The 13,210-nt window shown below is 33.0% G+C and overlaps 1 protein-coding gene across 4 annotated transcripts in view; it reads right to left on the bottom strand.

Moving 5' to 3' along the window:
• Cdkl2 (cyclin dependent kinase like 2) overlaps positions 1-13,210 on the bottom strand; it is a 40,340-nt gene that overhangs the window by 26,141 nt on the left and 989 nt on the right. For all 4 annotated transcript variants that reach the window (XM_074041992.1, XM_074041995.1, XM_074041993.1 and 1 more), the window contains exons 2-5: positions 11,251-11,449; positions 4,176-4,370; positions 1,501-1,679; positions 162-274 (exon numbers count right to left, since the gene is read on the bottom strand). In XM_074041992.1, the coding sequence (XP_073898093.1) occupies positions 162-274; positions 1,501-1,679; positions 4,176-4,370; positions 11,251-11,418 (655 nt within the window). In that variant the 5' untranslated portion in view covers positions 11,419-11,449. The remainder of the gene's footprint in view (positions 1-161; positions 275-1,500; positions 1,680-4,175; positions 4,371-11,250; positions 11,450-13,210) is intronic.

Below are 13,210 nucleotides of genomic sequence, written 5' to 3'. Positions count from 1 at the left end.
CATGCGTCAGATAAACCAAAACGTATACATGTGTTTTCCTAATTGTTCCCTAGTATCACTTAGCGCAGCATCACCTTTAACATACCAATAACTTTAAAAATCAACATGAACAAACACATGGGGGAAACATCTAAAATTGAAACACAGATGTGTAATCTTACCTAAACACATCATAATATGATATAGCTGATCAATATCAGACTCTCCAGGAAATAGGGCCTCCCCCATGAGCATTTCAGTTATCAGACAACCAATGGCCCACACATCAACAGCCCTGAAAGAAAAGCAATGTGATATAAAACATGGCAACCTATTTAACATGTTTACTGAAACTTCATCTGTTCTGCATATTACTATTTGGTATTCTTGGTATTGAGAATAGCAGTATCAAGTCCTAAATTACCTATAAAAAGACATTTCTCTGTAAGTTAAGAGCTCTAACTCTCAATTTTCACAAGTGAGATTTTCAGAAACTTCAATTGGCACTAGAAGGAAAAGGCTTCTGAAAAGTCAAAACAGTTATGATATATACTTTATTCTGAAAATAAGATTCTCAAGCTTCTATTCAGGGCCTATTTGCTTACACATAGTTCTAACAAGACTAATCAGTCTATTCTTTGGTACACTGAAAAAAAACACACCAAAAAAAGGAGGCAGTTGGTGAGGACAAATAGAGTTACAAAAACTGAAAGCTAATAGGGAGAAAAAGGAAAAAACTAGCTTAAAAATCAGAATAAGAACTCAAAGAACATGTTAGCATCATTGAGCATAGGCACAAGAACCTTGAAGTTTCTTAAGGTCATTAGTAAAGTGTAAAACGGTACAAAAATTGTAACAGCAGGGCAGTAAAATGAGAATTCAGAGTAATTCACAAAATATTAATGTTTAATGTAGTCTGAAAACAGAGAAACTACAGAAAATATTTTAGAAAGATTTCTGTCAAAAACAATAAAGATTACAGTCTTCTTTGAAGAATTTACTTATGTTGTTTTATGTTTTAAAAATGTTTCATTCAATTCTATTTTCCCCCACTCTTATCTACTCCACCCCACCTCATTCCAAGATTCCAAAAGTGTAATTTCTCCAATCAATATGAATTTCTCTTTGCAAGTGAGATATGGAGAGAGAGAAAAAGAGATTTCTAAGCCATTGTATATAAAAAAAAAAAAAAGGCAGACCATTAACTTAATTTCCCCACCTTTAAAATAATTATACCCATCTCAGCTTGGTTCACAGGATTTTTTTTTTCAGTGTTGGGGATCAAGCTCAGAGCCTCTCACATGCTAGGCAAGCTCTCTACCACTGAGCCTTACTTCAAACCCTCACTAGAATTTTTAAAGGGAAAGCACCAAAAATGAAAATAATTACATATCACTTTATAAACTTCCCTAAACTTGTCTTCCTTTCAGTATTAGAAGGATCATTTATTATTATAAACATACTCTACTTTATCAAGAAAACAGAGTTAAAATCTGTTCCTTGTTATTATTGATGTCTTACTTGCCATACTTGACATCACCAACCAATAGTTCTGGAGCTCTGTACCATCGGGTGGCCACATAATCAGTATAAACTTCCCCAGGAGCTGCCAACGTTCTTGCAAATCCAAAGTCACATAACTTGACAACACCAGACTGGGAGACTAATACATTCTCTGGCTTTATATCTCTGTGTATGATCTAAGACAAAAAAGAGCATAAAACATATGTTAAAAATTATTTGCAGGATACCTGCCATAAGCAGGGCACTGGGTTTTTTTGGTTTTGGGCCCTATAAAGAATACAAACAAACACATATACAATTGTTCCTGGATTTAAAGAATGTGGGACCTAGTTGGGCAAAAAAAAATATTCAGGCTTAAAGTTTTATTTAAACTATCAAAGATATTTAATAAAATATATGGTATTAACAAATTGTTCATTTAATGACTTCTCTCAAAATTGAGAGTAAAGCTCTCAGTAAAGACTAGGGATAGTTAAGGAAATTTTTTCATGAAAAGGGTAACCTCCATAATAAGTTTTTAATACAGTAATGAATTGATCATTCATGTGTCAGGCACTACTCAAGTATTTTACATATTTAACTTATTTTATCCAGATAATAACACTGAGATAGGTGCTATTATTATTTCCATTTAACACAGAGCTAGGTCTGAGGTTTAGAGATGGGGTTTTAGAGGTTTTGGGAGAAAATTGGTATAAAATCATAATCTAGAAGATTTGAGAAAGAATGGGTAAGGAGAAAGCATATGGATATCAGGCAGTGCTAAAGCTCCCTTGATGTACATGGTCATAAATTAGAGAGAGGCTGGTTCTCTCCCCATAAAAAAAAAATCACATTTTACATAGATTAAAGGGGCATACGAATGCTCTGAAGTTTATGCATGGAACCACTATATATTAAAACCTCATTCCTTAAAGACAAAATGACACTTAGGCCAGCAACATTGCCTGAGTATACTAGTATGTCTAAAGGTAGAATGTGCTCTTAAACATGAATTGACTGGTCATTAAGGTGTAAAATATAAAGAGACACAGAGGCAAATGAAGACAGAATACATTCAAACACTCTTCAAAAGAAAGATAGCCAATGATGTTTTTGTATACTGGTTCCATTGGCAAGCCTACCTTTAATGCAGAAATGAATGCAGAGAGCTCAACTAACTGTTGTTAAGTATTACTGGTCCACTGAGAGGTTATTTTATGAGAAGGATTAATCAGTGTTTTTTAAATTGAAACCACTAAGTATTTGCTTCCTTAATACCTCATACTGTTCTGATTTCCTGCACACCCAATATTATTATTACATTTCATATATTCCCTTGTAATAATCATTTCTCAAACTTTACACTGGCATTGAATTTCCTGAGCTTGGTTAATGTAAGTCTGCTCTAAGAGACAGAATTATTCTCAAAATTAGGATTCTCAAAATCAATGTTCTAAGACTAGATCATTCCAAAGTTGCTAGGAGGCCACTTTGGGGGTTTCCTAAAGATGCCCAGACAGTGTTTCTAGGTAGGAAATAGACATTTGCCCTATTGAGCAATTGTTCTAATATATATGTATGTAAATATATATATTATGAACTATACAATATAACTACTATATAATAAAATTATATATAAAACTATAAAAAAGACTTAACAAGAAAACTGAAAATAAAGGCACATAGATTATTTTTTCTTCTTTTTCTGATTATCTTCATTTTTCAAATTTTCTACCATTAGCATTTATTACTTTTATAATTACATAACAATGTTACTTTAAATATTTTGTAAAAAATGGACGAATATGTTGTTATTCATTTTATACTTCATAGGTGTCATTTTTCCTGGAGAGTAATACAGTATAGGATAAGAATATAAATACATAAATAAATATATAGATAGATATAAATATATTGGGGGGGATACTGGGGTTTGAACTCAGTGCATCACACTTGCTAGGCAGGTGCTCTACCCTGTGAACCACTCTGCCAGCCCTTTTTTGTGTTAGGTATTGATCAAGATAGGGTCTTGCAAACTATTTTCCTGGGCTGACCTCAAACTGCAATTCACCTGATTTCTGCCCCCTGAGTATCTAGAATTATTGCCCAGCTAAGAATACATATTTTTCATATTTTCATACTTAGGCAAGAAAACATGAATTAACTAATACATATATCCTTTGTATATGCATTTATTAAAGCTCATCATTTCAAATTTTTGCATTTCAATCAATAAGTGTTACCCTAAAAAAAGAACAGTGGACAAATATTTAAGTCTCATCAATGATATGCACAGATAAAGAATTTAGTGTTGAACAAGTATACAAATGTCTACAGTTTACTTTAAAATGCATAAACAAATAATACAGGTTAATAGATTAACAGATGAACAAATATGTGAGAAAGCAAATACAGCAACATTAAGTACAGAATCTAGATAGTGGGAATAGGGGTGTTTAGTATGTACCTTTTCAACTTTTCCGTGTGGCCTAAAATTTTTATAGTATGGTGGGAAGAATCAATACATATATTATGACACATGAAAATTGACAATATCAAAGTAATATAGTTTATTTCAATAATTTTACTAGTTCAAACTTTAAACCAATATCTCACTAAATTAAGTGACTATTATCTGGACAGTTAAAGATTAATTATAATCAAAATAATTATTTAAATTTAATACTTACATTATGACTGTGACAAAATCCAATTCCATTAATAATTTGAAACAAATATTTTTGAACTACTTGGTAGTCTAGTCCCTTTGGAAAGAGTTCCAAGTCATCAAGAATTGTGTGGTCAACAAATTCAAAGACTAGGTACCATCGTTTTTTCTTCTTACACACTTCCAACAAATTCACCAAATTTTCATGTCTCAGTTGCTGTCAAAACATGCAAAATTGTTTTTATAAAACCAAATTATTGGCAACGAGTCACAATCTAAAACAGAACATTGCAAAAGAAAAATATATAAATATAAAATAAACAATTATAAAAGTATATTCTGATTTTAAAATAATAGTCTTAAGACTACTGTTACTCTCTCCTCTCAGAGAACACAATAAAACCAAAGAGAAAAAGAAATGTGACTCCATCTTTGATGAAACTAGGAGGGATCTATGACCCTTACACACCATAATAAATGAATAAATGAAGTGGAACTACCAAATGTAGTCAGGTCAAATAGGAGTGTAAGAAGACACCAAAATATCATCTGTAACTATAAGTTGACAGAGCAAGAGTTCTCCAAAGTTGGAATCATAACCTAAAAAGAAAAAAAAAAATCCTTCCTTAATATAATGGGAATAGGATTCTTGGGTAGCAGGGAAGGCACCCTTAGAACTGAATAGAGCAAGGGAGAAAGGGCTGAAAAAGGAATCACACAGAAGCACATGTTCTGGAAATAATCTATCAGAGCAGAAGGCAAGTAATTCATTATGAAGAAAACGGAAAGTACAAGTTTCAGAGAAATAAAGGCTAACAGAATTCAATCCCACACTCAGGCCTACAACATAAGAAATGTCATTGGTGGACTCCTGCTAGGCTGAAACAAAATCCTAGCCTCTTCCCTAAATGAACCTCCTACCAATAACTGGTCCAAGAAGGATCACTTTATTATGAGAAATATTCAAGAACCTGAGAGCATAGCTCAGTGGGAGAGACTTAGATGAGGCCTTAGATGAGACCCCAGCACAAAAAAAAAAGGAAGGAAGGAAAGAAAAAAGAATCAAACAGAAATCAACCTCGGATCTGTTCAAAGATACTATAAGAAAAGAGAAACACATACAAATGGCCAATTAATACTACCAAAAAAAAATTGCCATCTTTAAAGAGAAAGAAACCACTAGAATATAGCTCTTAAATCCTCAAGGAAAGACATGATAGCCAACTAAATTGTCATTTAAGTAAAAGGCAAGACAAATTTTGAACATTTCATGCAGAAACAAATCTTATACAAATGTGGCATTATGGTTATGAAATAGAAAATGAATATTTAAAACTCAACAATATACAAACGATATTACTAACACAGGTAGAAAAAGGAAGATTCAAACAGGATAAAAGTGTATGTAGGCTGATTTCTTTGTCAGTAGGTCAAAATGATAGCATTTGACCTGAAAATTTAAACTTCAATGTCTAATACTTATGGGTTTAATATTTAACACTAAGAAATATTCTAATGCCAGATGGAATATGCCTGGGAGAGAGGGAGAAATAGAAATATAACAATTGCAGGGTTGGTGGAATGGCTCAAGTAGAGTTCATGCCTAGCAAGCATGAGGCCCTACTCATGCTTCAAACCCTAGTACAGACAAAAAAATATATATATAACAATTTCTTTAGAAAAGAGTATGTATATTATATACTGCTATAATTACAAAGGTAACTAGCTGCACAAAAATAAAACCTTTCCAAATTACCAAAGGAAACATCCAATAAAAAAATAAGGAATTCAGAAACCACATAGAAAAATACTTTTCAAGGAATAATAAAACAGCATATTATAAATAACAATAATACTTATATAATACCTACTATGTTCCAGGCATTAGGCTGAGCACAAAAGTCTATAAAATAAGTACAGTTATCCTATTTTATAAATGAAGAAACTAAAGCACATAGAGGTTAAGGAAGCCGTCCAAGGTTACATAGCAATAACTGCAAACTGTGGCCTCTGTCTTCTCTTGAAGACAGCAAGAAGTTCTTGCTCATTCCTCCTTTCTTCCTCCATGTCCAGAACACCTACACTGTGAACTCACTCAGGCTCACAATTGGTTTGTATGCAAGAAACTTGGATTTCTTTCTTTCTAAAGCAAGGTAGGCAAGGGTTCTACCCGTGAGTTGCATCTCCATCTCCTAGATTTCTTATTTTATACCACAAAGTTATCTTGACTTTAGAGGGAGAAAAAATGGAAACTAAGACCAAATGTTATCTGTTACAATATAACTCTAAATAGGCTAATTTCACATATTAAAACAAAAGATAAAAGATTAGATCATAAAGCACATTCCAAATATAATACTGGTTAAATGAATGAAGGTTTGTTCATACAATGAAATCAAATGCAGACATTAAAAAGAATGAGGAAATCCTACGTCTACTGATAGGCAATAATCACTAAGGTATGTTAAGCAGAAAAAAGCAAGATGGAAGTCAGTGTGTAGAGTTTGTTCTCATTTGTTACATGCACATACACCACCTCATGCATACCCAGAGAACTGTGTATGAATAGAATCCTCTTATTTTGGGATGACTAACAGTACTCAACCTATGAATAAGTGTGAACCATAAATAGACTATCTCAAGGACTCAAATCATGTAAATCCCTCAAATAGATCAAGATGATATCAAAAAGTTAGTAACACTGGGTTTCCTGAACACTAGGTCCTCAAGAGTCTCACAGAAGCAAACATAACTCCTCTCAAGTAGAAAATATCATTCAGAAAGTCAAATTATATATATAATTTTTAGAGTAGAGGGGAGGGGAGGGGAGGAGAGAACATTAGGAAAAAATAGGAGATCCAGATTACAGAGTTATTAGATATAAAAGTCTATATTTGAAATAAGAAAGAATGTAAAATGGAGAGTTTCTTGAAACCATAAGAATGAAATGGAAAGTCTAGGCTTGAAAAGTACAATATCTTTCATTAAGAAATCAATGGTTGGGGGGGGAGGTAAAGTGTATGCTTAGCATGCACAAAGCCCGGAGTTAAATTAGAAAGAAAAGGGAGGGAAGGAGCGAGGGAGGGAGGTTCGGAGGGAGGGAGGGAGGGAGGGAGGGAAGGAGGTTGGGAGGGAGGGAGGGAGGAAGGAAGAAATGAAGGAAGGAAGGGTTGAATTTAATAGAAGATTAGGGACAGCTGAAACAGTATTGAAGTAGAAGATGTCAGAGGAAAATATGTACAATGAAGCATGAAAAAGACGAAAAGATGAAAAATATAAATGAGAGTCTGAGACCTCTGTGAGTAAGGTATACATATGAAACTGAATTCTCAAGTAAAGAAGAGAGTGGGACAGTAGCAATATGTGAAACAATAATAACTGAACATTTTCTAAAAACGACAAATGACATATTTTACAGACACAAGACCCATGTAATTGAAGCAAGATAAATACAGAGATTCATACATAGGCAAAGTGTTATAAAACCATAAAAACCAAAGTCAAAGATAAAGCTTTTAAAAGCATCCAGAAGAATGAAGATATTAATAAGCACAGTAAGAGGTGGCCCAAACAATGTATACACATATGAACAAACGTAAAAACAATTAAAAAAAAAAAAAAGAAAGAAACACACGGTGGCTACCGCATGTAGTTCCAGTTACTTCGGAGGCTGAGTCAGAAGGATCACTTACGACCAGAAGTCTGAGGTCAGCCTAGAGAACATAGTACAGTAAGACTGACAGCTCATGTTCAGTGGGAACTAGCAGCACAGTACAACTCAATTTTCAACTTAGAATTCTATGTTCCGTGGATATAATCTTTTAAACACAAAGTAAAATAAAAATTTGTTTTCAGACCAACAAAAATGAACAGAATTTCATGCCAGAATATCTGCTTTAAAGAAAATAATTTACCTGAATAGAGTAGGAAGGATAATGAGGGGATGAACCAAACCAGGGTATAATATATATATGGAAATGTTACAGTGAAACCCCCTGAATAACTATCATATACTAATAAAATTTTTTTTAAAAATTATTTTAAGCACAAGGAAAATTATCCCATATATAATGACTGAATATTTGGGGAGGAATTTGACTATACATAGAATTAAAAAATATGAGAGTAATAACACACATTCCTAAATTGGCAAGGGAAGAAAGGGAAGGAGTAAGTAGAGTTTAAATTTCTAAGATTTAAGGAATATTTCTAAGATTTTTGCATTGTAAAAGTACCCATTTGGGCATTAGTAATCAAGATTGTATATAATACCTAATAGAATCTCTAAAAGACTAGTAAAATAACTAGGAATATAACAAAGGGGATGAACTTGTTCAGTGTACATTATACAAATATATGGAATTACCACAATGAAACCTCCTTGTATTATTTGTTAATGTATGTTAATTCAAAAATATAATGAAACTATTAAAAAAAGAATTTTAGAAAAAACAGTAAAACATTTCTAATTAATGAAAATACTTATGATTTCAATTTATTTGTGTTTTGTTGGTGATTCCTATGGTTTGGATATAGTTTGAATGTCTTCCCAGGCTTCAAGTGTTGAAAATTAAGTCCCCATATTATGAAGCATGAAGAGGAAGAAAATGTAATCTGGCTATGGTGGGGCCTTTAAGAGGTGATAGGGATTTGATAAGGTCATTAAGATGGACTCCCATGATCAAATTCTGGTGTCTTGACAAGAAGGAAGAAAGGGACCAGAGATACACATACACATACATGAGCTCCCTGTCTCTTGCCATATGATACCCTATCTCACCCCAGGACTATACTAGCAAAAAAGGCTACCACCAGGTGTATCTCCTAAATGTTGCACCACCAGAACTGTGAGCCAGAGTAAACCTCTTTTTCTTTCTAATTTGCCCAGTCAGTGTATTTTCTCATTAACAACAGAAAACAGATCAATGAAGTGATTTTTATAGCTATAATTACTATCAGTAGAAACAAAAAAAATGCATTTGGGTTCATTTTCCTTTCTGGAACATAACACCAAAGCTCACAGAATTAACACTGAAAACTTCACAAAATAGCAATTACCTAAAACAATGAAAATCATTTGAACTTGATAATTACTGTTATGTTGCATTTTCTCAGTGGGAATATGTAACTATTTTGGCTTCTCAGATGAATAAATGAAAGATATGCCCATGGTGGGGGTAAGAAACTAGTAAAAGAATTAATAATAAAAGAATTAAAAAGGGATACGAAAAATAGAGAAGGCAACTAGGAAGATGACAAACACAAATACAAATATATGAGTAATAACATTAGATATAAAAAGACTAAACACTCCAATTAAAATAGAGTGCCAGACTAGACAAAAGAACCAATGATATTCTTATAAGAGATACAAAAGGCACAGAAGGTAAATAGAAAAAAGAGATTAAAAAGTATATAAATATCCAAAACAGTTGGCATAGCCATATTAATCACAAAGTATATTTTAAAATAAGAAGACCAAAACAACAAGAAATTATATAATATTTATGGACTAGATGCAGTATTGTAAAGATACCAATTCTCCCCAAACTGATCGACATAATTCAATAAAATTCCTTGAGTTTTCTGTGGAAATTAGTAAGTTCATTCTAAAATGTATATGGAAATGCAAAAGGACAAATACAAACAAGACAATTTTGCAGAATGAAATAAAAACTTACAAACCAGATAAAAAAACTTACAAACTAGAATAAATATGTCTTATGGGATATTGGCACAAACACAGAAATAGAACAATGGAACATAAAAATGGCAGAAAAAACAACTTACATATAAGAACCTTCACTTAGCAAAAGGGCATTCAGAATAGTGGGGAAAAGATTCTATTTTCAATGAACATTTCTTGGACAACTGGACATCCACAGGAAAATGACATATGATTTAATTGTACCATATACCATAATTAAGATTAGTTCCATCTCAGAACTGGGAAGCCTGAGGCAGAAGGCCAGCCTGAGCTACATAGTATGACCTGTTCTCTCTGCCTCTCAAAAAAACAGAAAAAGAAAAACATTTTAAATAACTCAGAGGTTAAGGGAACTAAAAGGGAAATGGGAAAATATTTTGAACTAATAATCAAAACTTCTGGAACACATACCAAGCTATTTTTAGACAAAAATATACAGTCTTAAACTCGTGTGTGAGGTTGGGGGGGCACTACAAAATAACCCATCCAGAATAAAAGAAATGAAATAATAAAAAACAAAAATTAGTGAAATAAAAAACAAATATACAATAAAGAAAATTGAGAAAAATCAAATGTTGGTTCCTTCTAAAGATAAACGGGAGAAAGAGAGAGACAGAGACAGAGAGAGAGAAATTGAGATTTTACAGCAGAAATTTAGGATTGAAAGCTGCTTGCAAAGCGGGCCCTTTGCTGGCACCAAGGAACGTAGATTTCAGGAGGGTTCCTTCATGTCCAGAACTGATCTGGTGGCTCAGTGCACAAACAATATTGTTTCTACTGAATATCTGCTTGCTTTCTGGAAGTGTAGAATTTTGACAGGTGCCAGACAGAGAGTGCCTAGGTGACCAGTCCCTAATAAAAGCCCTGGGCACTGAGTTTCTAATGAATTTCCCAGGTAGACAGTATTCCACATGTGTTATCACAACCCCCTGCTGGAGGAAATAACCACATCTTGTGTGACTGCATTGGAAGAGGATTCTTGCAAGCTGGTCCTAGGTTTCCTCTGGATTTCACCCTTTGTTCCTTTTGCCTTTGCTGATTTTACTTTATATCCTTTCACTATAATAAATCATAGCAGTAAGAACTACTATATGCAGAGGACCTCAGGGTAGTCTTTGGGACACCCACCCCCCATCACAGACACTAGATTGACAGCAGATAGATTCAGAGAGAAGAAACAAATACTTTTAAAATCATTTACCATTCACTAGATAAATAAATGCACATTTATATAATCATTTTATTTCTTCCTATTTCCAAAAGGAAATTTATTCTTTAAGTTCTATAATAAAACAAATATCAAAACACAGTAATAGTTGCCTAACAGCTGTAACAATCTTGATCAAGAAATGATACATATTTTTTCAATTCAATGCATGTATTCACTTACCTTTAGTAACTTGATTTCTCGCATAGCGATTTTTTTAACCATTTTGTCATCATCACTTTCTAAGAATTTCTTGATGGCCACAATTCTTCCACTATCTTTATTCCTACACTTCATCACCATTCCATAACTCCCTTCTCCAACCAATCCTAGATTCTCATATTTTTCCATTTTAATTTAAAACCAGTAAGAATTTTTCTTGCTGTGGAAACCAACACATAGAGTTAACAGGTTAGACATAATAGTTTGCTCTGCTGTCCCAGCAAAGTAGCTCTTTCCTGCTTGTTTTTTACTCATGGTGTACAGGCTACCTGTGCCAATTCACGATTTCTTAAGTGTTTCCATACCTAAGATATGTTTTCAAAATATTCATACACATTTCATAATAAACAAGGCAAACAAACTGAAGTCATTGAATTTAAATTACTATGTGTCATGTTAATGAAATTTAACATATTTTAATTTACATAAATACTTAAACTATCATACAAAACAATATGGCTCATTTTGGAAAAGCACAATTCCATTTCACTCAAAGGTGAAAAAAGGCCACAACTGCATTTAGTTTTAATGAAGATCAAATTTTTTAAAACCCAGTTTAAAAAGTCAAAGTTGGAAATCTTTATGCACTTTCTACTCAATTGGTAAAAATATTTTATCACAAAATAATCATCAAACTTACACTGAATCTTTGATTTTTTTTTACTTTTCTTCAACACTAATTACTTTATTGAACTTATAAAATAAGACCAATGACATCACAGAATATAAACATATTTTCAAAGAAATTAAATATTAGTGCCACCAAATACAATGTCAAGAGGCAGAGTGACTGCCTAGCAAGCAGGAGTCCCTGAGTTAGAACACTGTACTGCCAACAAAACAAGGAAAAACAGCCTGTTAATGATTAATGACTGTAAGCATGATCACTTGAATATTGTGGTTAGGATTCTTTTACATCCATTAGATGGCATTTTCTGAATAAAGTTAATGATAATAGGATCTCTTGTTTTACCAATGATTGATGGAGGTCCAGTAATCATTTCACTACATGTCTTGGTACAGAAAAAAATTATTTCAGGACTGAGGATGTAGCTCAGTGGTAGAGTATGTGCTTAGCATGTACAAGGCCTTGGGTGTGAACCCCAGCAAAACACACACATACACACACACACACACACACACACACATCCAGATACAAATAGACTTTTTTTCATGAGGTTTGATTACCATGATATTAAAAGTTATTAAACTACAACTTCAAAGGTTAATTATTTTTAAAATCTGATTTTTGAAGTAAATTCCAAAAGCCATGCATAAAAACATTGCTCTAAATCCCAATGTGGTTTCAGTGGTTTTGAGAGAAGAAAAGAAGTCTTTTTGTAACTTTACATTCAAATGATCCATAGCTGAATTTTTAAACCTGACAATATAAAACCACTCATTCATAAGACGGTGAAAGAAAAAAATTTCCTGCCTGTTATATTAATTGTGTACTTATGGTAATCTAAAACTAATTTACCCAGATTGTGAATCCTGGTGATGTTTGACTTCCTTCCCTGTTGGTACACAGCCCTACTACCAGTTTTGATAGTAGATTCTACCACAAACTATGTCAGAGCAGTGTCCTGAACACTGACTTTCCATGTATTCAACATTTTAATTTCTATTTAACTTCAATTAACTATTTTAAAGTCAGATTTTTTCCTTGGGCTTTACTGGGATTTGAATTCAGGGCCTCACACTTGCTAAGCAGGCTATCACTTGAGCCACTCCAGTGGCCCTATTAACTTTTTTTTAATAAAATGTTTGTATTTGAAAAAATTCTCAACGTAATTCCATCCTCCTTTCCTTAATTTTTTGTCCTTCCATGAAGAATGTATGTTTTATTAAGGGCTAGGCTTTAGGTTTGTCATACCAATGACAAAAAATAGAATCTATAACAGGGGTCATTTTAAAACAT

Source organism: Castor canadensis, chromosome 9 (genome assembly GCF_047511655.1).
Source record: "Castor canadensis chromosome 9, mCasCan1.hap1v2, whole genome shotgun sequence".
Lineage (NCBI taxonomy): Eukaryota > Metazoa > Chordata > Mammalia > Rodentia > Castoridae > Castor > Castor canadensis.
This window is presented reverse-complemented; position numbering and strand designations above follow the sequence as displayed.